General features: G+C 45.6%; 1 protein-coding gene across 5 annotated transcripts in view; it reads left to right on the top strand.

The window, feature by feature from the left end:
• Positions 1 to 26,234, top strand: part of tcf7l2 (transcription factor 7 like 2) — a 60,875-nt gene extending 34,641 nt beyond the window's left edge. Inside the window, exons 3-12 of one of the 5 annotated variants that reach the window (XM_080472550.1) lie at positions 7,061 to 7,193; positions 10,366 to 10,468; positions 11,388 to 11,474; positions 15,882 to 16,022; positions 16,110 to 16,272; positions 16,403 to 16,510; positions 18,529 to 18,577; positions 19,393 to 19,443; positions 21,306 to 21,378; positions 23,843 to 26,234. In XM_080472550.1, the coding sequence (XP_080328676.1) occupies positions 7,061 to 7,193; positions 10,366 to 10,468; positions 11,388 to 11,474; positions 15,882 to 16,022; positions 16,110 to 16,272; positions 16,403 to 16,510; positions 18,529 to 18,577; positions 19,393 to 19,443; positions 21,306 to 21,378; positions 23,843 to 24,302 (1,368 nt within the window). In that variant the 3' untranslated portion in view covers positions 24,303 to 26,234. Of the gene's footprint in view, positions 1 to 7,060; positions 7,194 to 10,365; positions 10,469 to 11,387; positions 11,475 to 15,881; positions 16,023 to 16,109; positions 16,273 to 16,402; positions 16,511 to 18,528; positions 18,578 to 19,392; positions 19,444 to 20,587; positions 20,665 to 21,305; positions 21,379 to 23,842 lie in introns of all 5 variants that reach the window. The other 4 variants (XM_080472549.1, XM_080472552.1, XM_080472551.1 and 1 more) reach the window with 4 other exon arrangements.
• The last annotated feature ends 370 nt before the right edge of the window (positions 26,235 to 26,604 follow it).

Genomic DNA, 26,604 nt, shown 5'->3' with positions numbered 1-26,604 from the left:
CCCCCCACCTGAAAGTGGGTCTGAAGAGGGGACTGTCAGCATCACACAGATAAAGTGACTGTTGGCCACACTTTGCTGAGCCTGCCCTCCCTTTGTGGATGTTGTTGTGTCTTGTTTCTTTTTTTCTCTTCCTTCTCTCTCTCTCTCTCTCTCTCTCTCTCTCTCTCTCTCTCTCTCTCTCTCTCTCTCTCTCTCTCTCTCCTGCTCTCCCCTCTTTGTCTCCATCTCTCGCTTTGCTCGCTTTACCTTGTAGCCAAAGCTTTTCAAGCTGCCAGTTCGTCTCTGGGCATCCTGGAGGCACAGCAGAGCCCACACACATACACACACATACACACACATACACACACATACACACACATACACACACATACACACACATGCTCTTAAGAAACACATACACAGACCCGACGTACAGCAGGGATTTGGGTAATAACTGATTTTGGGTGTGTGTGTGTGTGTGTGCACGTTTGTGAGTATATATTTTTATGGAGTATTGCTAGTGGGAAGACTGCTGCAGTGCTGAAGAGCTGCTCACAGTAATCTTTCCTTCTCTCTGTCCACATTCTGCCGCTCACGTCTCGTACTTGTTGTCACCGGCGTCAAAACTTTCCCCGGGAAAGAAGAGGAGACTGCCGGCCGCTAAGAGCTGAGGCTTCTGTGGTTGGAGTGAAGGATTTTTGGAGATTTTGCTTGCAGGGTGGATTTGGGTGGGTGGGGAGGATTGTGGTGACTGTATGTTTACAGGGGAGGGGGGTGTTGGGGGGGGGGGGGGGGGGTAGGCCTCAAAGCCTGAGCCTTCTCTAGACGCGTCAAACACACACACATATACACACACACACACTCTAATGTCAAAACCTGTGGGAACAATGGTCAGCTGGCTGAGGCGCCAAGTGCAAAGCGAGGGGGGACGATAAACACAAACGCACACACGCCGCACATGCCCAGCAAGACACTCGGCGGAGGAACGAGCCAAGACAGGAGCAGACAAAGAAGGAGGAGAAGTGCAGGAAGGAAGCGGCCAAGAGAAGCGTGAGGGCTTCTCCCCGGCGTAGACGGGGAAGGAGGAGCTGGGGGGGGTCAGGTGGAAGGAGGAGGAGGAGGAGGAGGAGGAGGGGGAAGGAGGAGACGAGGGCGGGGGTGGGACCGACGGGGTCATGTACCCGCGGGATGGAGCTCCAGCCGGGCCGGAGGAGACGGGAGCCAAGGCAGGAGTCCTAGGCCCCGGGCTCTCTCTCCTCCAGCAGGTGGGCTGCTGGCACCTCAATCTGAGCAGCTGGGTGAGTAGCGCCGCACTGCTCCCCTGCTTCTTCACCGTCTCTGCTGTTTCTTCCCTCTGAAGGCTTTTAGCATTGTTTTGACAGGTTGTTGTGGTGGTGCAGGCTGGTGGTAGACGGGCCGAGCGAGTGGTGGTCATCACATTTCAGGAGTCGGCTTCAAAATATTGTGGCACATCGAAAAAAAAGGAACTTCTCTGTGGGCGTGTGTCGTGTGTGTGTGTGTGTGTGTGTGTGTGTGTGTGTGTGTGTGTGTGTGTGTGTGTGTGTGTGTGTGTGTGTGTGTGTGTGTGTGTGTGTGTGTGTTGACAGGTTCTTCCTCTTCTGTCTGCATGCTGATTGCTCAGTACTTGTAATCAATGAGATGAAGGCTCCACACACTGTTAAGTCACTCACTTTATATTAAAAAAAACCCTCACTTTTAAAGCCTCAATAATAAACCTTCCTCACTGCGTTTCAAAATTTTTTTAAAAAGTAAATTTTCCGCAACCTGATTCACTCAAGAGGAATACGATTTACTTGACAAAACATTATTTGATCAAGCTCATGTCTTAACCATGAAATGTAAAATAAGATTTCAATAACCTCCCAGATTACCATATTCCTTTGTTAATGTTGCCATCCAATTCAAATTCTTAATTGCTTGGCTTTCAACTGAAATTCTGAGGGGCTGATTGCATTTCAAAAGGCAGAATTCAGTCTGGCTCTTAACACTGTGATACAATATCACCTCTTAGAGAAGCCCCCTTTAACTCAGGTATGGGAGTTCAAGAGGCTGTTTACTCTGAAAAGGGGGAGAAGAGGAAAAAAAAAGCTTTAACACGTGTGTCTTAAGAGGCGATTTGTCTGCACAGAATACAACAGTTCTACCAAATACCACTTCATATTTAAGCTATTTGTGCACAGTTTTATTTATCTGTGACATATCAGAACATGTCCTTTCTGCGATTCTATTTGATGTGCCGACTATCAAAGATGGGAAGCGAAAATAAATGGTGACGAGCGACTTGAGTGCTAGCGAAGAGAGCAGGAGGAAGGGGAGCAAAGGCTCTGGCCCACATAATATTTTTGTTCAGCGCTCTGATCAAGCAGTCAGCATGTCACTGCAGCAAAGTGAATAGATTAACTTTTAAATATACTGTGGTCTCCGGAGCCTCTTGCCCTCAGAGATGCATCTTCACTGCAAGAGGAAACTGATCAACACCTCCTATCTGCTTCTTAACCCCCCCCCCCTGAAATATTGAGGTTGCTAATAATGTTTGGAGCTTTTTCTTTACTACTTTGTGAATAACCCAAAAAAATACTATTTCAGAGTTGAAGCAGGGTTTTAATCAGCATGATATGAAGGTCACGGCTGTGATGAGCCTGTAAATTGTCAGAACGGTTCACATCGCGTCACTGTTAATCCCTGAGTATCCTTCAGATTGTCGGCCTGAATGTGAGGATTGATGTGGCAGGGTGCTACCAGAACAAGTGTGGGGGGGGGGGGGGGTTACTTCTAGATGAGGATCTTTAGCCTGGAGGGGGCACTCTGTCCCTCCCAGAGGACCAGGGTTAGTGCATGTAAACACATTTCAACAGGCCAGCACTGACTGATAACAGACGCTTTATCACATCGGTTTATTTGTTTTGTTTTGCGTGAATCAAATTGTGCTCTCAGCTTGGCCGTGTTGCAAATGGTGCGTTTTTCTGTGTGGCGTCACTCCATGTGCCTTGGATGTGGGCCCGCCTGCACGGTCAGGAAGAGGCAGCTCTCTGGTAGCTTTTTCTGCTTGCTTTGGAATTTGGAGGACTCCAATCCATCACAGCACTGTCATCCCCACATCTCTCTCTCTCTCTCTCTCTCTCTCTCTCTCTCTCTCTCTCTCTCTCTCTCTCTCTCTCTCCTCCTGGCCTCCCCTCCCTGCCCCGGCCTCACTACAGCTCATTAGCGCCCCGCAAGCTGTTGTGACAACTCATCATATCATGACATAAAGCAGAGAGACGGAGGCTCCGGCCCCCTGCCCAGCCACCCACTGGGCCCGCAAGGTCGCCACCTTCACATTTAGGGCTCAAATTGGCCCTGCGAGGTGCCACCAGGCGGAAATGCAAGGCCAACAGCTTTTTCCTGTCCGGCCTCCACCTCTCGCTCTCCCTCCCTTTGTCTTACTTCGGCCCGCTGTCACTTTTACCCCCCCCCCCCCGCTCTCTCTTCCCCAGGGGTCTTACTTGAAGCGGCTCTTTCATTATTTGTCCGCCTCCATAAGGGTCTTTTCACATGATATTGGAGCGAAGTCCCCAGCTAATATAAAATATTTCCTACGTCTGGTCGTAGCAGCGCTGCAGCTTGTGGAAAATCAGTTCAGCACCAGCAGAGTTCTGAAAAGTTTTGAGGCCAGAAATGGTCACTTAAAGTAGCCGTCAGCAGCGAGTTGATTCAGAGGAACTCTGAAGAAACATCGCCATCAAGAGAAGGTGCTCATAATGACTATTCTGAAGCACAAAGGTTTCTTTTCCTCTCCGTAGATTTCAGCTTTTCGTGAGTAGAACAGACTGAGTAAAGCTCAGACGATATCAATACCACATACAGAGGCGACAGCGTCTGATTGTGTCTGCTCCAGTTCAGTGTGCTCGGTGGATGTCACGGCTCTGGCCTTCTTCAGCAGCCAGTGCTGGATGAATCCTGGATGTGGAAAGAGTAAACATGTTCATTGATGTTCATACAAGATGGTGCCTTTTAGTTTGTTTGTTTTTTTCCTTCGGCATCGTTTTAGATCTGAAATCTTATTCTGAAGCTTGGAAACATGGTCATTGTGTCTGCGGAGCAGCACGTCTCCTACTATGTTTGTTTGTTGTAATGACAGAGGTGGTGAGACGGATGTGAGCCAGCGGGGGTGTCCGGGGCAGGAAATGTTCTTTCTTTTCCCCTGGCTTTTGTGGACCAGTGAGAGTAGAGCCTCCCACGTCGCCTGCTTTTGTTTCTCTGCGGGCTGAAGCACCCAGCAGCCTGCCAGACGAGTCCCGGGCGCATTGTCCCACGGCAGCCACAGGGCAGGTGCTGGGCCTCCCTTCCGCTGGGACCACCGGGTGCTGCCTTGACGTCAGCGTGAGACAAAAGTGGATGTTAGTGCGATGATCACACAACATGTGGAGTGTACGTTTGAGCTGGAGACGGCAGGCCACAGATGAGGACGCGTGTGACTGATGGCACGATGGATTTCTTACGTTTCCTCCAACCTATTGAGAATAAAAAACCTCCAGTAGAGCCTTGATATATATATAAAAGAAACAGCTTCTTTATTTTCTAAGCCAGAAATCTTACTAAACTTGTGTTTATGTTACTATTTTCCTTTCTTGGCTTTACATCCAGCCTGCAGAGGATTGAGCTGACTGGAGGCAGGAGTCGCTCCAGCCTATTGCCATTTACATCTCCCTGGGCGTTTTGGGGGGGGGGGGGGGGGGCACACTCAAGTGACTATGATGTAAATCATTTGGCCTCTAGCTCTCTCCATCGCTCTCTCTATCTCAGCCCCATACGCACCCTCTCTCACACCCTCTGTCTAAATGTGGACTCAGTGGATGGGCATTTTGAACTGTCTTCTCAATGGCCGGGGTCCCCGGACAAAAGAACTCATTTAAATGGCCACTAAAGCTTTTCAGCGCACAGCGACCAAGAATTGACAACATTCTTTCACATCATTACCCGAGGGAGGAGCGGGTAGTCGTGAAGGAGGAGGTTAGGAGGTAAGAAATGGCAATGGGGTGGGGGGGGTGGTGGTGGGGGGGCTCACAAGAAAGGGGGATAGAACGAGAGACTGAGCGAGAAAAAGGAGGAGACTTGAGGCCGTCTTCCAGCGTTCAGCTGCAGACTCATCGGCCGCATTTGGCAGCTGACATAACCTCCATCTTGATTGTTTTTTTTTTTCTACCACTTTTCTCCCTCATCTTTTCATCCCTCCTTTCTGGGTGTGCAGATCAGATCAGCCCCCCCCCCAATGCAACAAACGTCTCGGGTTGTGTTTTTCTTTTAACGAATCCCATACCTCCCACCGCCCCCTCCACCACCCCCAGCACACAAACGCGTATACACTCCCCAGCTCTGAACTCTCCCTCTCCCTCTCCCTCTCCCTCTCTCCCTCCCTCTCTCTTCTCCCTCTCCCTTCTCCCCTCCCTTCTCCCCTCCCTTCTCCCCTCCCTTCTCCCCTCCCTCGCCTTTTCAGCTCAGGGCTGTGAATGAGTCCCAGGAGTCTCTGTGCCTCCCTGGAGTTCTGCTGGGGTTCATTAATCTTTCATTGGGACCAAGGCAATAGGGAATGCCCCCCTCCCTGCTCTTGTGCGCACACACACACACACACACACACACTCCCCACTCCCCCACCACTGCTGCTATAGAACAGGAGTCTAGATGGCCACACTTGTCCCAGCCATACAGATGGGCCGCTTTCAGCTACACAGTGAACATTTACGCCGGCTTCTGAATAGTTATGTTGGTGTTTGAGTCCTGATATTAACTTCGGCCTCAAACGGGCCCGGCTGCTGATTAGTTTGGGTTTGGGTTGAGCTTCGCTCCCGTTTGTCTTGCCGTGGGCCCACAGCTTCGCATTTGTATTGTCAATGAGCATGTTATGCATGTATGCCCCCCCACCCCCAAACATCTAGTCCCATTAATGTTTTTCAAAGTCTCTTGGAAATGTGCCACAGTGGAGCTTTTTCTTTTTCTTTTTTCTTATTTTCCCTCCCTTCTTGCATGGGTTAAAGTCACTAATGAGGTTGTGTGGCCTAGGAGAGAGTAGATTGCGCACACACACACACACACACACACACACACACACACACACACACACACACACACACACACAAGCAGCTTGGTGTCTCACTCACCCTGAACATATCATCCATGTTATGATAAGCCTGATTAGTGCTGCTTCTTTGACTGCTGAGGGCAGGATAAGGATGTGTGGGTAAAGAGGCGAGAGCAGCCTCTGCCACTAGCCTAATCTACAGCAGAGCTCTAATCTGGTTATCTTGTGGTCGGGGGGACTGTGTGTATTAGTCTCTGTCCCAGCCTGGCCTGATGAGAGGGGCTGAGCTCCGGTTAACACAGGGGCCCACGGCAGCACACCCCTAAAGCTCCACTGTAATCTTTTGGTAATTGAAAAAAGGGGCCTGCACCACTTAGGAGCACAAAGAGAAGATTACATAGCTAAAACTAATTTGGCAAAAATGTAGAAATGGATTTTCAGCCCCACCTCTTCTTTCCTAACCCTTTTATTACAATACACCCAAACCCTCCATGAACTGGGCCCCGGGGGAATAGACGAGGGAAGGGGAGCGAGAAAGGGGGGGGGGGTGAGGGGGTAGAAGGAGGCCCGAGAGCAGGGCAGAGCTGGCTAGGGCTTCTAATGACTGTGGATTTACACGCGCTGCCTTGATTTTGTGGTTTACAGATGATCGATTACTTGACTGCAACCGTGGTTAAAAGTGCCTCATCACACATCAAACCCAAATGTGAATTGGCAACCCCCCAAGCCTCGTGGATTGTGTTACTGTCTTCCAAGTTGACACCACAGAAGTGTTTTTAATTGCAAACCGTGTTATTTTCACTGTGGTTTGGTGGTTTGGTGGTTTGGCCCTTCAAGTGGACAGAGAATTTGATAGTCCTTCGCTCTCTCAATGTTCAGTTGTAAGTCTGCGGGCAAGCGCCTGCAATCTGTAACCCTGAACCCAAATATCAATGTTCTGACCTCCTCTTTTTTCCCCTTCTTTCTCTCTCTTTATGTCTGTCCATCTATATCTCTCCATCTCAGTCTAATAAGGTTCCAGTGGTACAGCACCCCCACCATGTGCACCCTCTCACACCTCTGATCACCTACAGCAATGAGCACTTCACACCGGGGAACCCCCCACCTCACCTACAGACAGACGTGGATCCCAAAACAGGTATTTATTTTTCTCTCTTTGCGTCCAGTTTCTCCTCTCATATAGGTGTGTATTAATAATTCCTAAAGTGAAAACCCTGGAAACTGATTGCCTGTTTAGCTTTTGTACACATACTCATCTTTTTATACTTACAGTACACTTACCGTGAACATGAACTGCTTACTTGAATACTTTAGAAATGTATTTTCCTCTTTGTACAGATGGACAATGCAGTAGTTAAAGTAGGACAAGGTCGACACGAGGGGCTCACGTTGACAACTGCGGCTCTCGTCTCATTGCATTGATTGAGTTAGCGTTCTCATTTCATTTAATTTCATTTATTTTCCACAATTTCACATATACAACAATGATTTTGATTTGCACATGAATTGGACACCCAGAAAAGCTTGGCGCTCATCATGTTGGGGTCCAACACACCACCACCCAGTGCATCTTGTGCTGTACATTAACCAGGACCATCAACCACAACCAGGTCCCTCAGACATCACTAGCGAGTAGTAGTAGTAGTAGTAGTAGTAGTAGTAGTAGTAATGTGGATAGTGTGGCTGATTGTTTTAAGTAGCTTTCCAGCTATGAGTTCGCGTAATCTAGTATTTGACCTGTTAACAACATTATACATAATACATGCATTGTGATAAAGATTCACTTCAGGAAGCTTGAGGAGACCATATCTATGGAAGAGAGCATTTTGTTGGAGAGTTTGGCATCGACCATGAAATGACTCTTAATTAAAGTATGTATTGTTCCAGATAAAGTTACAATACTTCAAGCGAGGCTCAAACAGAGATCTGTACGGTGATAAGAGGGCATCTATTGGGACCAACTGTCACATTTTAAACAATATGCCGACAATTTTAGACAATTTTTTAACAAATTCTATTAAATGTATGAATTCTATATGGATTCCTAAAGATTTTATGGAATCAACTATTTTAATATCTATACCATCTATTTTTATATTCATGACCTGATCACTGTACTTTTGACTGTTTAAGCAGAAAATAATATCAAAGGTCCTGCTAATATTTAATGATAATTTATTACGTTTAAACCATCAAGTTGCTCATTCAGGAGCTTTTCAAGCTGATCCACGTGCTCGTGTAACATAACGTTGTGTCATCTGCAAAGAGTTTTTTATGAATATCACTTGAACAATGTACAAATTCATTAACATAAATGATAAACCATTAACGTGGTTTGGCTTCGATGAAAAGCAGCCTTTACTTTTCAGAGCTGGTGAAACATGGAATCGAGCAAACAACCACAAACCCTCATGACCACAACTCCCAATTATAACAAAACACAACAGCTCAGATAGTCCTGGGGAGTATTTCTACTCCAGTTAAGGATATAAGACTTAATACAGAGGATTGAACGCTGCAGTTTGAAACTAGTTTTCAGGGCTCCTCCTTGTGCCTCTTAGATCTGCAGGTTCCTCTTTATCTGGTCCTACAGATCCAGAATCCATGTTTAGCAGTCAGATGCTGCCCACACGTCCTTGTCATGCAACCATTCAGCGCACATTTTTAGGTATTTTTCATTCATTCCGTCTTGACCCACCACTTCATTTTGTTAACTGTCATTCAGCCCATCCTTTCAGGATAATGCGTTTTATTATGGAGAATAATTTCATGCTTTTCAGTGGTCTCTGGTGGATTCAGCCAGTGTTTTAGGTAATAATGTTCCCTTATTATGATGGCCCTTACAAAGGGGAAATAATGTGCCAGCTGCTGTTTAATGTAGTGCTTAATGGGGCTGCGTAATTGGGCACAGTGTTTAATTAATTAATGAGTTATATTAGGTCGTGAGCGCTGGGTTGCAATGGGATAATGTTTCCCAGGCTTTCATATTTAATAGAACGTGCCTTTGTAGTATTCCAAGAAAAAGTTTAAGTTTTCAATCGAGATCTAAAACGTTATATTTGGAGTCTGATCCTGGATAACCTACATCATCCTCCGCTTTGGATGCAAACACCAACACTCGCCAAACTCTGATCTAAGACGACTCGTCTGGCTTTGCTTTCACCGGCCAAAATACCTGCGCAGGCGAACCAGCTGTGTCAAGATGCAGCCCGCCTCCTCGGTCCCCGCTGTGGTTTTTTTTACACGTCTAGCGTTCCCAGTTTCAAGTTTGTCATGAGAGAGAAAGTTATTTTTACACTGCAAGACCTTTTCAAGGCGCTCATTCAGGGCGGCTTGTCGATGCAGTTTTCTGCGCCTGTCAGCTGCCACGGGAAAGTAAAGGCAACACCATGGATGCTGTGATTGCCCTCAAAGAGAGCTGTCCTCAAATTGGACATCTTTGTCATCGTTCGTCAGAGGGGATAACAACCGCACACAGAAATCACTGCTGTTTCCGTGGGAAATCTGAAAATCTGTAGAATTATTTGAAGCCAGCGATCCTATAATATATGTTTAATCAGCATTTACATTGTCGTGGTCCTTTATATGGTACTCATTAGATAGTTGGCAGTGGGGATTATCTAAAGGTTTTGTTTTTTATTAACAAAAAAACAAACAAAAGTAAAACTGATCAAATTTGAAAAAATATTCACATAAATAAGTATTTCTTTCCACACTGGATTTTTTTTTAAAAGACAAAAAAATATATAGATTTCATAGCCTTTTCAGTATCACTGTCACACAGTTTAAAGTCTGTACTTGCCACTTTTTTGTGTGTGTGAGTAGAATCCACACATCCATACAGCGAGAGTGCCAATGTAAATCAGCAGGCAGAGGCAACCTGCTCGCCCCATATTGGCAGCTCTCTGATCACAGAGACGGCTTTAATTGTATTTCTGTGTTTTGTTAACTTCTAAACCTCAGTCATTTTATATCATTAATCTCCTGATTCGCCCGACAAATGTGACAAGAATCGTGTTGGTGTTTTCTCCTCACCTCTCTCCCCTCTGCCTCTTCCAACACATTGTGCCGCCGCGCCGCCTCAAAGGCCTTTGATCAGAAAGTGTGATTTAGCACTGTGTGTACATGCGAGCAACAAGCCCTCTTCCTCCTCCTCTTCCTCCCATCTGCACTCCTGTGATGTCTGCCCCGTTCAGATGTGAAGCTCAACAAAGAATGAATTCAGCACTGACAAAGATTTGGTTCTCTCTCTGTCATCGTCTTGTCTGTCCACCTCCTCCCTGCTCCTGTCATCCTCTTTTCTTCTGCAGGAATTCCAAGGCCTCCACATCCTCCAGATATATCTCCTTATTACCCACTGTCACCCGGCACCGTCGGCCAGATCCCCCATCCGCTAGGATGGTTAGTACCACAGTAAGCGAATCCTCTTATTTTTTACTACCCTTTCCACTGTATCATCTTGTTGTTGACTTGCATGGAAGGCTAGAAACATTCACATATTATTAAAATTAATAAGCACAAGTTGTATCCTCAGCTTTAAGAACAGTAAAGTGGGTCTTGCCTTTTATGTGCATGCGTGCTTTATGTTGAGTGTTGATGATGCTTCCTCTGTCTCTCTGAACACGTTTACTTCACGACCACAGCGCCTCGATTCAGCTACTTTAGGCCCTCACCAACCTCAACTTGCTATTTCGTGGCAAATACTATTTTGCATGTCTGTGTACGGTTCAATTAGAGTAATGAACTGTGATTGCCCGTATTTTACCCACAATTCCACATGGGGGCTCTCCCCTGGTAACTCTTGTCAACACTTGTTAATATGACAAAAGGCTACAAATTAAGCTCTGTTAATTTAATGTTTTCTCACTGCGATCTAAATACCGAGAGAGGCCCTGAGCGCAGCCATGGCGCCCTTTGATTTGCTGCACTTTATTTTGGTATAAATTTACATTCATTATTGTTTGTCTTTGGATGTGTAGACCTCAATTAGTGTGATGGCTCCATTAAAGAGAGCCGCGCTTCGTCTTTAATTATCACAACAAAACACCTAGTTCCAGCTTGGGGAGGAACAGGGCCCCACTCTGTCGACACAGAGCGAAGGGTTATGAAATTTAATTAGCCACCGCTATCAAGATTTGTGGCATTCAAATTGTTCAGAGTTTTCGTCCCTTTGATCTGCGCTCTGCAATCCCCCAGATTTTTGTCCTGATCAAATGAGAATAAAGAGGCCAACGGTGGGGAGACGCGAGAGACAGAGGGCTTTAGCTTCTCCTCTTCCATCAACCCCGTTCCTTTACCTTTTTGTCTTTCTTCTTTTCTTCCCCCTTCCTAGGCAAGGTCAACCTGTTTATCCAATCACAACAGGGGGTTTTAGACACCCCTACCCAACTGCGCTCACTGTCAACGCATCCATGTCAAGGTGAGTTAAGCCCTAGAAGCTTAACACACACACACACACACACACACACACACACACACACACACACACACACACACACACACACACACACACACAAACACACTCTCTTTCTCACTCATACATTGGTTTTTGTGTGCATGTGTGTGTGTGTGTGCGTGCGCGCACACGTGTTTGTGTTGGCAATGCACAAGCAACACAGTCGTGTGCACACAGAGCGAGCAAGAAACTTCTCCCTCAAGGAGAGCTCGCACTTCCCATCTCAGTGTTCAAAAGGCCAATTCTCCAGTGTGTGGCTCCAGCGAGCATGCTCAAATATTAATTATATTTATCATTTTCTAATGAGGCCCCTGAAGAGCATTTACCCCCTCTGCATGTCAGGCACATCTGAAATAAGCTGGGGCATGTCCTTGCTGTGGATTTAAGCAGCCAGACTGATAAACAAACAGCAACACTTTGAAGGGGACTTGATGATGTAAGCTGGGGCCTGACACTTGGCTGCTGATTTGGTCCAGCCCATTAGGGTCCAGTTCAAGTGCTGCCGTGGACATTAGTGCACCCATGGGGAGGGGTGTGTGTGTGTGTGTGTGTGTGTGTGTGTGTGTGTGTGTGTGTGTGTGTGTGTGTGTGTATCCGTTGCCATCTTGTATGCACATGTGCGTATTTGTCAGTTGGTGTTTAGCTACTTACCGTTCCCTTGAGGGACGCATGTTCTCTATATTGTGTGGGAAGCGAACATAATTAATTTTGGATGCCTAAAAGCCTGTGATTTGTGGGTTGGGATGAGCCAAGTAGGCAGCAGCACGAAAAACAAACAGCCTCCCACTCTCTCCACTCCCACTCCCCACTCCCCACCCCCATCCCCCCGCCCCCCTTGCATGCCATGCAGCAGGGGACTTTTGGACAGGGGCTGGTTTGGAGTTGAGGGATGAAGCCAAGCTTTAGTTTAATTACGGGCTGATTGGAAAAGCAGCTCCTGAGGGCGTCTTGTTTAGACTGTCGTGACATTGATGGATCATGTAGACATGCGGAGGGAGCAGTCGCAAAGGGAGATGATTTATTTTTTTCCTCTGAGAAAGCTACGTAAATAAGCTCCTCCAACTGGGTTATTTAAATGTTTGTGTCTGTTGTTAAAAACTGGGAATACATGACTTTTAAACTTTCTGGTATTGTGTCCGGATTAGCGTCTGATTCATCTCTGATAGCCCATCTCAAAGCAAGTCTCAGGTGCAGAGGGTCAGATGGTGGGTCTGTCCAAACATTGGCATCTGGCAACAGTACCGAGCCAACCTGGGCTTTAAGCGACTGCTAATTCAGTCCCTTAATGACAGCCTCGACATTGTGATCATCTTGTTTCCAGTGCAGCTAATTGAATATACCGACTGGGGTGTGGGGGGACTGGCCATGGGGAAGAGCTAATGCCCTGTGATGAGGCCCCTAATTGAATTAGTATAACTGAATAGATGGAGGGCTCTGGGTGTTCTCTGGAGAATGGGAGGGTTTAGCACATTGCCTCCCCCCGCTTCCCAAAAAAAAAAACCCTGCAACCAGAACAGGGGGGAAAAAATTCAAATAGCTGGCAAAGTCTCGTAACAATCTGTCTAATTGTGTCAGCAAAATCGCAGGCTCCCTTCATACATAGCCTTCAGCTAGTCGGTTTTGGTGAAAGAATGGGCCAGATTGTTGTGATGGCTCAAACGTTTTGTAGTGAGCAGGCCGACTGAGGGAAACCGGCGAGAAAAGACATCCTGGCCTTGTACTCTTGTCGGGAGTTAGGTTTTTGCTGGAGAGCGCTGCTTGGTATCAGTCCCCCGTGCCGTAGCTCCAACCGAATTAGGATGCAGGGAACGAGTCTGGTACCCCGTCGTCCCGCAATGAGCACCTTACACCCAGGTCCTGATAAAAAAAACATTCTTGTAGAAAAGGAGCCAAGGAGTCCAGAGACGGTCTGCAGAGCAAATGAAAGACAATATTTTTGATAATGGGGTTGGAGCCAGTGCAGATTCCCTGTAGTGTGTGTGTGTGTGTGTGCGTGTGTGTGTGAGTGTGTGTGTGTGCGTGCGTGCGTGTGAATGTATGTGTGACAGGTGGGTGGATGTGAAGGCCCCTTTGCCCCTTATGCTTAAGCCTGGCCTTTGATATGTTCCCCCCGTCATCCCGCTCACTCTCTTTCTCCCGGGGAACGAGGGGAAGCACACCGGCCGGATCATTATACATTAAACAGGCACGGGGGCTACCGCTTCGCACTAGCAATTAAATGGCACTGGCTGACACTGGGCTTGCTGCGCCAGTGACCCCTCCCCACCCCACCTCGCCCCGCCAGCCATTCTTACCTTTTAGATTGAGACGTAGCAGCCCCGGGGTTGGGGTGGGTAGATTAGTGGGGGTCTTCGCCGCCTCTTCCTCTCTTGTGTTGCCTAAATTGGTCCAAGGCGCGGCTTGCTGCTGATGAGCGCGATGATGATGGTGATGATGATGATGATGATGAGGAGGAGGATGCCCCCACCCTTCAAAGGGATGGCCGTCATGTTTAAACCATAACCTGGGCCATGCAGTGGCAGCCAGAGGAGGGGAGGGATGGAGAGAGGGAGCGAAGGAGCAAGGAGGTGGTGAGGGGACAGGGAGGAGTAGAGAAGAAGAAGAAGAAGAGAAAAAAATAGATCTTGGAACAGAGGAAATTTTAACAAGTGCACAGAGAGGGAAGGAAAGGGAGGGTGAACAGGGAGAGGAAACCGAGCGAGTGAAGAAAATGCAGCAGCCTTAATGATGGGCGATATGCAGCCACTGCTGCCGAGCTCCATATCAACGGATGACATGGCACAAACACCAATGTGTCAGTGATGAAGGGAGAAGAGGGGAAAGGAGAAAAAGAGGGAAAGAGTTTGAGGGGGGAGCACTGGCACTCCCCTGAGATGGCCTCCAACAGAAACTAGTTGTTCCTGGCGAGTTTATCCTCATCATTATATTCTGGCTCGGAGCCATGCAGCCAGACACAGCCGGATAATGAGCTGCTTTAAAAAAAGAATTATTCCTTCTTTTTTTTTTCCCCCCCTTCTCCTTCATCCTCCTCTCTTCTCTTAAATTTGTGTGTGGTCACTCGCAAACTGAGGCGGCGCGCTGTAAACATACGCATGTAGATATGCATGTGCGCATAATCTGAGAGACGAATAATTAATGCCTCGCATCCACTGGCACATTCAGCACGGCGCTGTCTTCCGGCTGTTCTGGCCGGCGAAACGATTTTATAAATCAGGGGTTTCTGGCCTCGATTTGTGGAACAGTTGTAGATGATGAAATGATGATAGCGGCGCAGAGGGATGAAGATAAAAATGTCATAGCTGCTGACGGCGCTGAATTGGCAGAAAAAGAATGGGAGGAAGCAAATCGAGACCCGATACCTGAAGTGATACTAGACTTTGATAGAGCATTTTGCAATCTACTTTGCAATATTCCTCGATAAGAGATAATGTTCAAGCTTTAGCCCTCCAACACCTGGCACTTTTCTATCAGTTTAAACTATCAAAAGGTATTTCTTCCGGTGAAATAATACGACGGACTGAAGTTCCGCGATTTGTCATCTCCAGTTTGCGTGATGGAAAATGTCTCTGTCTCTAAAATCTCCTTCTGGAATCATCCGCCCACGTATTACAGATAATAAATGTTACGGGAGGCATAAACTTACCGTGCACATGTTCTTTTATATCAGAGAAGTGCTTAATGTGTCTCTGCGCTGATAGAAACTGTGAAAGGGAAAAAGATATATAAATAGAAAAAGTTCAAGGAACACCGAACCCCTTAAGTCAACATGTTTTATTGGCTCTGGGATAAGTGTTGTTGATACCTTTGATAAAAACATGATTAATTTTGGCGAGGATGTAATTAAATGAGTGTACAAATGCACTTGGCTCAAGTGGTCATTATATTGGTTTGCCGGGCTGTTTTGAAAAAAAAAAAAAAGGCATTCAAGAGGTTTATCCTTGTGCGATTGCACCTGATTAGTGCCACACAATATAGGCTTTTTCAAATCGTGTTTTCCTGAATGTTGGTGATTGTTGACCATAATCTGTTGTAATGTGTCTGTGACCGTCCAGGCTGAATTCTTTGCTCCAATTCAATCGTACAACATTTAACCCGGCACACGTTTTGTAGTGGCGGAGAGCAAATACTCCAGAAATCAGCCTTGGACTTGTTCTGCCTTCTTTTACTGTTTGTCTTTTTATTTTAAAAAAGATTTTGCGGCTAAAGATCAATTCCATCTTTGAGAAAGATACTAAACAGATGAATTTGAAAAATACTGTGACGTGTCAAGGAAGGATGAGAATTGATATTCAGCCTCAGATGTGTAGATTTTGTGTGTACATGTGTTCCATCTTCTCATTTCACCCGTGTCCATTCTGACGATTTACACAGTCTTCTGTCCTCTAGGTTCCCCCCACACATGGTGCCCCCCCACCACAGTTTGCACACCACGGGCATCCCTCACCCAGCCATCGTCACACCCAACGTCAAGCAGGAATCCTCCCACAGCGACATCAGCTCTCTCAACAGCTCGTGAGTAGACCCTCGCACTGGACTCTAACCTCTGGGGGACTGAGTCCGGCTGTGGGCTGACGGCGTCTCCTCTTGCCTCCGCCACAGGAAACAGTCAGACGCTAAAAAGGAAGAAGAGAAAAAGAAGCAGGTCCACATAAAGAAGCCTCTGAATGCCTTCATGCTCTACATGAAGGAGATGCGGGCCAAAGTGGTGGCTGAGTGCACACTGAAGGAGAGTGCTGCCATCAACCAGATCCTCGGGCGAAGGGTAAGACACCAAATGCTCTGATGGTCAAACCTGATTCGGAAACTCAGAGTAGTAGGGAATCTGCACGACTGCATACTTCTGTTTTCTTTTTCTCTGTTTTTATAATCTCTGCGTGCTTCCTGTTTTCCAGTGGCACGCCCTATCACGGGAGGAGCAGGCCAAGTACTACGAGCTGGCCAGGAAAGAACGACAGCTCCACATGCAGCTGTACCCAGGCTGGTCAGCACGAGACAACTATGTAAGTTTTTAATTTTTCAAATCGTAACCGCCGGCTCTTTCTCCCCTCTGTCACTAGGCCACATGTTCAGGTTGTTTTCCTGCTTGTTGCAGCCTCGAAAGAGCAGCAGAATGAAAGTTCTGGCGTCATCGTACATGGTTTCACCCTTTATTTGTGGTTTTTGCTGCAACCATATACACATTGTGTGAACAATTCAGTAATATTCCTCTAATGAAGCAGGAAGAAAAGAGAAATAACAACATTTCATTTTTGAATAGAAAGTCAAACAAAGGAGTGGGAGAAGTAAGAGTGCAGGTGTAAGTACTTGTCTTTGTATTTAGAATGTGTTTGGTTTAGTAATACTGAGTGGGTGGCCAGGATCCATTGTGCAATGAGCAGCTCGTTTTCAGTCCAGCCAATTGGAAATTAAAAAAAAATAAAATAAAAAAATGGATCCAACTATGATGTCTCAGCTTTTGTTTATTTTTCTCGACATGGCATACGTCAGTATAAAAGGAAGTGTGTGGGAGATAAAGCCCTTTCGCCACAGTGCTCAAAGTTTGAGGGATTATAAGTAAGTAATGCGCATTAGGTCAAATTAAATCATCTTGTTAAATATTTTGTTGGAAATCCTTTGCAGTCAATGGCTGCCTGAAGTCTTCAGCCCACAGACATCATCAGACGCCTGGCTCTTCCCCCGGTGATGCTCTGCGAGGCCTTTATCTCCCGCCTTGAGCTGCCTCTTGTTGTGATGTCTCGCTGCCTTTTGAGTCTGGTCTTTAGCGAGTCATTGAGCTTGAGATCAGGTGATTGACTCGACCAGTCAAGGAGATTCCACCACTTCAGTCTGAAAAGCTTGTTTGGGCGCTCCGGCTGTATGTTTAGAGGATATGCTGTTGTGCTGAATGACTCGGTGGATTTGGGTGAATGCTCTTTGAATGTCTCTGGTTTCCTGCGCTCCGCTTCCATCCCCGGTGAAATGATCAGTAAATGCTGGCGTGCAGCGTCCACCGGTGGGAGTACGCTGATTAGTACCACCGATAACTTACCTCTTCCTATCATTTTGATTAAGTTGAATTTGTTTGGCTCTACAACTTTTCAGTTTTGTTTTTTTTTGCAAACTCAAAGCCTTCATTTGTTATTAAAGGTGTTTATGTCTTGTGGAAAGTCAGAGCTTCTATGCAAATTCATTTATGGTCGTTTCACCTTTCATTTGGCTCTTTTCCTCGCTTTTTGTTCATATAACTCTCGGTATTAGAAACCCGCTGCATTTACCATACGCTGCAGATCGAAGTACTATTATTCATGCCCCTCACCAGCAAGGCCTCTCTTTACAATGAAACACGGATCCAATTCACTTTTCAGAAGCAACATTAAACCACACAAGCTATTGTTGGAACTGAGACAGATTTAATAGCTGCGAGTTCGATTATTCTTGAACTTTTGCATTTTAAGTACTGAGAACTGGAAGTACTGCTTCTCCCACACAGGTCTTACTATATTAGTCCAAACCCACTCAAAGCACAGTCCTGAATGCTTTTTCCGTTAATCCGAACTGACAGTAAGGAGTCAAAAAGTGTCAAAAATCAAAAAGAGGAACAAAAGAACTGAACAACTGAACAGTATTTGTAGAGAAGTCTTTGTTTTGCACTCATAAATGTAAGATTCTCATCAGCTTCAACCAGTGTTTGTGATCGGGCTGACCGGTGGAGTACTCCTGAGGAACCTGCCTTCTAACGTGTGTCTAGATGTCCACAAAAACAGGAAAATAAAACAAAAGAGTTTAAAAAGAAAGAGAGAGAGAGAGAGAGAGAGCAGAAAAAGAGGAGCGAGGAGGGAGCGTTGTGGTCTGGCCTGGCCTGCAGTGGCTGCTACAAACCGGAGGGCAAAGGCAGAGAAAGAATGAATGAATAAATAAGTAAAGACAAAGATGAGTCCTATTCTCTGTTTTATGTTTTGGGCATTCTGCAATATAATAACTAAGGTTCCTGTCCGTGTCTATTTTTTTTCTTTCTATTTTTTTGGCGGCTAACCAACAGGGGAAAAGGAAGAAGAGAAAAAGGGAAAAGCAGCAAGCAGAGAGCAATGGTAAGTGAGCTGCAATTATCTCTCATATTAGAAGAACCCCATCATGTGTCAGGCAGATGTGACATCTTGCAAGATAAAAGTCAAGCTATTTTTTTGTGTTATGTGTGTTTTTTTTTTTGTTTTTTTTGTATGTGTGCGTGTGTGTTATTGTGCCTGGCTCCCCCCCCCCCCCCCCCCCCCCCCCTTTATTTGGTATAGTTATGCTACCCAATGCAATATTTAAATAGTAGAGTTGCTTGTAATGCCCCCCCCCCCCCCCCCCCCCCCCCCCTTCCCGTTTTCCCTAGTTCTCCCTAGCTAATAACAACTGAATATGCATGACCCCCCGCAGTCCTCCTCACCTCCCCCCCCACCCCTCCTCTCCCCCCCCTTTGGCCCTTAGCCTTTTTGGTATTGTGATATGTGTTTTCAGAATGTGAAGCATCGTAAAAGCCATTAACTTTGCCAGTGTTGTGTGTGTGTGTGTGTGTGTGTGTGTGTGTGTGTGTGTGTGTGTGCGTGTGTGCGTGTGTGCGTGTGTGCGTGCATTCGTGTGTGTGTGCGTGCGCGACTGTGCATGTGTGTGCTTGTTGGGCTCCCCCTTGCTTGCTCTGTGCATGCTTTTAGACCAACATAAGAAAAAATCACTTACAACCTAAAATTAAGGAGGTTTGCTAATTCTGTGATTTAGATATATTACATTTATTTTAATTCTCTTGATTCATATTCTTCTGATCTTATTGTGAGGAGCAATGCCGACTTGTTATCATGTATTTTGCGCTGGTTTGGTGACGGATTTCTTCTTGAAGGCCTCTCTATCTGTTCTTTTTTTTCAGAACACAGAGAATATTTTCCAAACCCTTGCCTTTCACTCCCTCCGATTACAGGTGCTAATGTCATTTTGAGTATTAAATTACTAACTGTTTTTATTTTAATTTTTCTTCCTTTTAAATTAATGTATATCTATTTATTCACCCATGAATGTGCCAGATGAGGCAGGTTTTAGCTTAAACTCTATATTTTGCTTTGTTTGCTGCTTTATTTTCTTAAGAAATGTTGCTATATATATTTTATTTTTCTTTAAACTAGATAATATTCCATTTATCTTACCTTCATTTACAATTTAGTTCCATCATTTTTTTAAATTTTTGGGCTAAAATCATGATGCAGCTGAGATTATTCTTGTATTCTGACTTGAAGGATGTGATGCCAGGGTAAACCTCCTTAATCTATACGCTTCAGTAGCTGCGCTTGTGCCTCTCCTACAGGCCAGCATGAGTTTGGCCCGACTCCTCTGTAAATATGTCTGTACTCTGACGAGGCCTGGACTCAAACGCCGCCCCGCAGCACTCTGCTGTCTGCTCTGACACCATCACTGAGCGGAGTTAGTGACTGGCAGCTGTTCTGCAACAGACAGCCAATGCTGGTGGAAAACAATCAACCGTTTGATGCCAGGTCTAAAGAGTAGCGTCCCTCTTCGGGTTCCAGCCTTTTTAATCCTTCCCCTGGCTCAGGCGAACTCACAAGCGTGCTGTTTTAGCAATCTGCTGCTCCTGCTTAGTTCTACCACTCTGACCTTGCCTCTTGTTTTTTTCTTTTTTTGTTTTAGTGCACCGATAACATCTAACAGTAAATTAATCCAGTCTGCATTGGCTTGCTTCCTGTCTCAGCACCACCTTATCTGCCGCTTTAACTCCAGTCAGAGTTTAGATCACTTGGCTGAAGGAAGTGATTGTTTTCACAATAATATCTTAATGTGATAATACGCATGCTTTTTGATTTCACTAATGTCTGAAACACACTGATTGTGTTCAGTCCCATCTTAAAGGCACACTCCATAATGGCTTTTAAAGGGGTTTTGGTGGGGAGGGGGGGTTCTTGCACAATGAGCCGCTGCCAAGCTTCATAGATTCACTGTTATCTGTTTTTTCTCCTCATTTCTCCCCTCTTTTGGATTTTCTGTTCCTCATTTTATTGATTTTGGTTCTATTCCTCCTCTCTGCTGGCTTCCCTTCCTTGTTGCGGCATCAGACCTGAGCGCTCCTAAGAAGTGTCGAGCGCGCTTTGGGCTCGATCAACAGAATAACTGGTGTGGCCCGTGCAGGTGTGTATGGTGTGTGCTTGCACAGGCCAGGGCCAGGTGAAGGCTGGGTAACTCCACGCTGGGACTTCCTCCTCTGTTCTATGCTGCTGCTTCTTCCCCCCCCCCCCTCCCCTCTTCGCTTCCCTCCCTGTTTGTCCGGCCAGGCTATTGTGACCTCTCAGCTTCCTCCAGCCACGCCCTGCCGATCTCTCTCTGGGGTCTCACTATTCCATTTTTTTTATTTATTTTTTTTTTTTGTGGTTTTTTTAACTTCCTGTTTGGGGATTTAAAAAAAAAAAAAAAAAAAGAGGGGGGTGGTATTTAAGACACACATGCCAGAGTGCTTGTATGAATGATGTCTGCGTGAATGTGTCCATAAAGAAACATCTCTGGGGTCACCAGGGTGTCATTTCAGGATGTTCAGTGCAATAAGGTTGGTCAGAAGTCCTAAACATGGCAGGTCGGGGCTTGGAGGATCTGGAGTCTGATGGCTTGGTCAATGTGGAGGACATCCCAGTGTTGCCAGCCTACAGCTAAGCCCTGGCTACATGTTTCTGTCTGTGCAATGACGTGTCCATTTTCTTTTTTCTTTTCTTTTCTTTCCTTTTTTTTTTGTTTGTTTTTTGTCTCTGTGTGTGTGTTTGTGTCTACCTCTTTGGCTAACAGATGCAAATACCCCAAAGAAGTGTCGTGCCTTGTTCGGGCTTGACCAGCTGAGTTTATGGTGCAAACCATGCAGGTATAACTGCTGTAGTACCAATGGGAGGAGGACATCCACAATGAGCACTTTCTTCTTGATTTTGTTGGCTCAGATGTCTTACTTTAAAAACATGTTTCCATCAGTGTGGCAACTGATGGAAAGCTCCTCAGCTCCTTTCTCTTCACCGAGAAGTTTCCTGCTCCTCTAAATTCCCGCACAGCTATTTCTGAACTCAGTTGAAGCCCAGTGGCAGAAAATGGATTTCCAAGTAGGACTGCTGAATATTTTATCTCAATGAAAAATCTCGTCGCAGGATCGTGCTTCCTGATGTAAATTCAAATAAAATCTCTTCCAGTCTTAAGTTGCTATGGTTGAAATCCATTTTCTCCCCAGGCAGTGGATAATTCCCTCCCATCGTAACTGTCATGTTTGTCCTAATTGGCACCCTTTTGAATAACAATGTTATGCTTACAAATTTAGCCCTGCTTTCTCTGAGGGCCTGCTCAGTGACACTCTTTTCTGTGCCCTCTTCCTCCTTCTCCACCTCCTCTTCCTCCAAACTCCTCTTCAATAACCCTTACTTAGTCCCTACCTGTTGTCTTTCTGTTCTGACACAAGCAGTCTTTGAATTGGGAATATTTTCATGGTAGGTATTTGTTTCTGCTAAGTAATACCCTTCTTTGTGTCTGGCTTGCACCACACCCCGCCCCTCTCCTTCTCTGCACAACTCTTCCACGTGCAGCACATTTGTTCCATGTTTCATTTGCATCGTTGTAAAACACTCGTGCAGGTCGGCTCCAAACTAAAGGCTTATTATCCATTCGAAACGTTATTCTTACTAATCTTGATCCAGATGTTACAGCTTCTGGGTTCTTCCCTTTACACGTCAACGCGTTCCGCCATTGCTGGGGTTTCTGGAAGGCCCCTGGTACTCACCCTTCTCGCTCACATATCAAACAACATTGCATCATAAGCGCATCATGATATCAGGAGACTGAAAAATACCATAATTCAGTCTTTATTTCTGGAGCAAAGAGGTTAAAAGTTCTCTCTGGGCTCCATTTAATAAAAGATGCATCTGCTATAATTTCCCCCGAGACAAAGAAATCGATACCATACACGGGCACATACTATAAATCAATAGGTCTGTTAAAAAATGGATATTAGCTCATTTGTTGGTGTTTGACAGACAGTTATGGAGACTGCGCAGCGTGTGGAGCAGATGAACGATACCTTTTAATGCCCAGTCGATGCTCCACGTCATCCAGGGCGACAACACGGGTGCAGAACCCACATTAAAGCTTCATGCTCATCCTTTTGTAGTCTGCTGTACTGTCTGATGTTGTGTGCCTGCTCAGTTGAGTTCATCGGCAATGCATGCCCGTCTTTCCCCCCTCGCATGTGATCAAGGTTCCTTAGACCTTTTTTGTAATTTCTTGATGTCCTTCTTCCGTTTCATTCTTAGCAATCTGCTCTCAGTGTATTTTTTATCCCCCTTTAGAGTTAGAGGAGAAGGTTTAATTTGGTAACCTTAATTAAACAGACGATCAGCCTATCATGTCCCAAAACCCTTGATCATTCTTTTTGTAAGTGCCTTGGAGTTTTTCTTTCACCTACCCTGTCCCTGTTAATCTTAAATAGTAAAAGTCCACGGCCTTCAGGCATCTTTGTGATAGAGTGGAGAGCTGAGAGAGGCGGGTCACTGCCAGGGTCAGGGTAAAGATGAGGTGGGCAGAGATTCCCCCTTAACCAAATTTGAACAGAGCAGAGTCGCCACAGATGAACGAACCACCCCCCCCCCCCCCCCCCCCCCTCCCCTCCCCCCTCCCAGTGTTTCCTTCGTAGGGTTCCACTGAGTCCAAGGAGTCTGGCCTCGGGACTCGGCAGGCAGGGGGAGGGTCCCAACCCCAGGCAGGAATGCAAACATGATGCCTTGACCCCTTGTGCACACACACTCGTGTCTGTGGGGCAGATGCGGGGTAGTGTGGATCTTGTTGACCTTTTCGCCTCGCATCCAAACTCAGTCCCCCCCAGGAGACGAGAGAGTAGAGGCTGATACGAGCGAGACGGGTTCCAGTAACCTCGCGTAGCAAGAGAGAACAGGCTGATCAGAAAGGCGAGCTCACATCCAGAGAGCATTCATTACCACATCCACCTCACTTTGTCCTCTTTTTAATCATCTCTGTGGGCTTTTCATCCCCCTTCTGCTTCCCACCCAGGTGCTCCACCTGTGATCTTTCCTTAATGTCTGTCCTGTCTCTCACTTGAGTAGAATTGACCATCCTTTCCTGCTGCTTTTCTCCTTAGCACCAAGTTCACAAAGTGACTTAAATGCACCTGCAGCCGTGTCATGATTTGGGGGCAGTAATGGGTTTCCTTGATTTGGGGGAAAGAAAAGAAAAAAAAAAGACCAAGGTGCATTAAAGTCAGCGACGGTGCTAAGAGGTGACGTGGTTTAAAGATGTGATGCTGAACAACGCTCTCCCTCTCCCTTGTCCCTCAGGAGAAAAAAAAAGTGCATTCGCTACATCCAAGGTGAAGGCAGCTGTGCCAGTCCTCCCTCTACGGACGGAAGCTTACTAGACTCCCCCCCATCCTCCCCCTCTTCAGTGGTTCCCTCCCCCTCCTCAAAAGAGTCCAAACCTCAGACTGAACAAATGCAACCTCTCTCACTGACTATGAAACCGGCCCACCAGCCACTCCACCATCCGCACCTCCTGGCTGGGCCGCCACCGCCATCTTTGGTTCAGCTGGAAAACTCTGCTGCAGCCAGCAAAACGCCCGGCGCCTCCTCCCACAACGGAGCTCTGGAGCACGGCGACGTCTCGTCCTCGCGGCCGCCGGGCTCCTCTGTGGCGTCCTCGCTGGCCCGGCCCTCGGCATCGCTGTGTCATTCCCTCTCCTCGCTCCTCCCCTCCACGGCCCCCCAGCCTCTGTCGCTAGTGACCAAGTCTATAGAATAGTCTACCCTATTCTCCTCTCTCTCTCTCTCTCTCTCTCTCTCTCTTTTTTTTTAAAGCTCTGCAGACTCACACACACACACACACACACACACACACACACACACACACACACACACACACACACACACACCTTTCTCGGCCCTCTCTGCTATAACTCGCTCACCATCAGTTCTTTTGTCTTTATGTTTCTGTGCCGCACGGCTTTGAAATTTTTTAGTTTTTGTTTTATTAAAGTTCATTGGTCAATATTTGACCCGTCATTATCGAGAAAAAAAAATAATAAAAAAAAATCTAATTATTATAAAGAAATGATACAATGAGCTGTAGTATAGCTTTGTGAATCTGCCAAAATTTTTATGACTTTTTTTTTTGTTTTGTTTTGTCTTTTTTTTTGTAGTGTTCCAACAGTGCAAACAGAAAAAAAAAAATTATCTAGTTCAACTTCAAAATGTTTAAAAGACGGATATAAAAAGGTAGGCTAGATTATTCAATGAGCCCTTTTCTTGAAAGAGTTGGTTCTCCTTCTTTATTTGTATTAAATACGAGCTTGCGAACCAATCATTTGACATCTGTTCAAACTCTCGGAGGGCATGAGGCTCGCGGCGACACCTCTCTGAGGAACAACTTTAATTGTGATGTTACTTGTTCTTGTTTAAATGTACAGAATAACGGGGAGGGGGGGGATTACTGTGTTAAATATGCATTCTTCCACTGCGTTGTCTTTTTTTTGTTGTTGTTTACCTTTGGGGCGGAGTCAGGTGGGGTTGACGGGAGGTCGGGTGGGACGGGTCGAGGGTTATTAAATTCAAAAATGTCACAACGCTAGGACCAGTAGTATTTATTGCTTTAGAGATTGCTTGTTGTATCTTGTACGTGTCTCTTTTTTTTTTTTTTTTTTTTTTTTCTCAACACATTGTACAAATATTTCTTTTCTTAAGGTAAGCAACTATACGAACGATCCATTTTTACAAGGAGGTTTTGAAAAGGCAAATCTTTTTGTTAATGATTTCTTTCCTCGCTGAAAAAAACCTGGATTCCACTCAGTGTACTGTGTAGATCTCATGAACAGAAGTATGCACAACTTCATTTCAAGAAATGCGTCTATAAGCCATTTTACAAAAAGAAGAAAAGAAAAACTTGAACCGAGACAGTGGGTACCGTGTGTTCAGTAGTTGGAAAAGTGTCTGAAGCCCTTCTTTTTTATTGCACAGTCACATCTCTCAGACTGTAGATTCGTGTACAGATTTTTCCGTGCCAAATTTTGTGATAATTTTCTCTGCCCCCACCCCCTAACCACGTAGGGATCTCTCCTATTTTTGTTTTGTTGTTGTTTGTTTTTTTTTTTTGTTTTTTTTTAATTTGGATACCATTTTTTGCTGTGACGTTACATAGATTGCTATGTATGTAGTATAAATGTTGCTATAACAAATGTGTTTGGTAGCAAATTGTCAAATATTAAAATTTAAACTTAATGAAAAGACGGACATCATACTGTATAAACCCACAAGGGCCAAATTATGTACATTAGGAGGTTCATAAAAAAACTATTAAATACAAAAAAATACACAAACTGCCACTTTTAAGTACACTACTACATATAGGTAGATAGAAAAAATAGGCATGTTGATGTTGCAAGAGGCTGTAAAAAAAGCTCCAAGAGAATCATCCACTCGGTGCCATTGTAGTTGACATGACGCGACTGTAATCTGTCGATTTCTTCTCTGGTTTATTAAGATGCTAATGATAAATAGTTTGAATGTTTCCTTAACGGCTGTGATGTTCCTGTTCTATTTTATGCTCTTATCTTTTTGTTTGTTTGTTTTTTCCTGTTATTTTAAATGGTTCTAAAACCATGTTTTTTTGTAATGAATAAATGTTTATGCTGTACAGTCTCTGTAGCATGCAGTTCTGTATTAATAAAAGCAACTTAGTATGTGCACATCTGTGGTTTCCTTTTTATTCTGAAATTCACGAGCAGGTGCAGCGCCCCCCCCCCCCCCCCCCCCCCCACCACCACCACCACCACCCTAACAAACTGTTTAACAAGCATCTCAGCAAGCAGCTCTTATTCAGCTGCAGTTTTGTTTTCCTAGTTAATAAAGGAGCATCCACAAATATTTGGATGTAATTTGGTTATTTTGGGGGAGCGGTGATTAAGAGTCATCCCATTGCACGAGAGAAAACTTCCAACTTATTCTTGACTCAACAAAATTTATAATAAAAAAATACCTGATGATTCAACTCCTGAGAGAAAACTGGGAAATGTAACTGGCAGTCAGAGTAGTACAGAGTAGTACAGCGA

This window comes from Lipophrys pholis (genome assembly GCF_963383615.2).
Source record: "Lipophrys pholis genome assembly, chromosome: 1".
NCBI classification, from domain to species: Eukaryota; Metazoa; Chordata; class Actinopteri; order Blenniiformes; family Blenniidae; genus Lipophrys; species Lipophrys pholis.
Note: the sequence above shows the minus strand (reverse complement) of the source record. Positions and strands in the feature narration are given on the sequence as shown.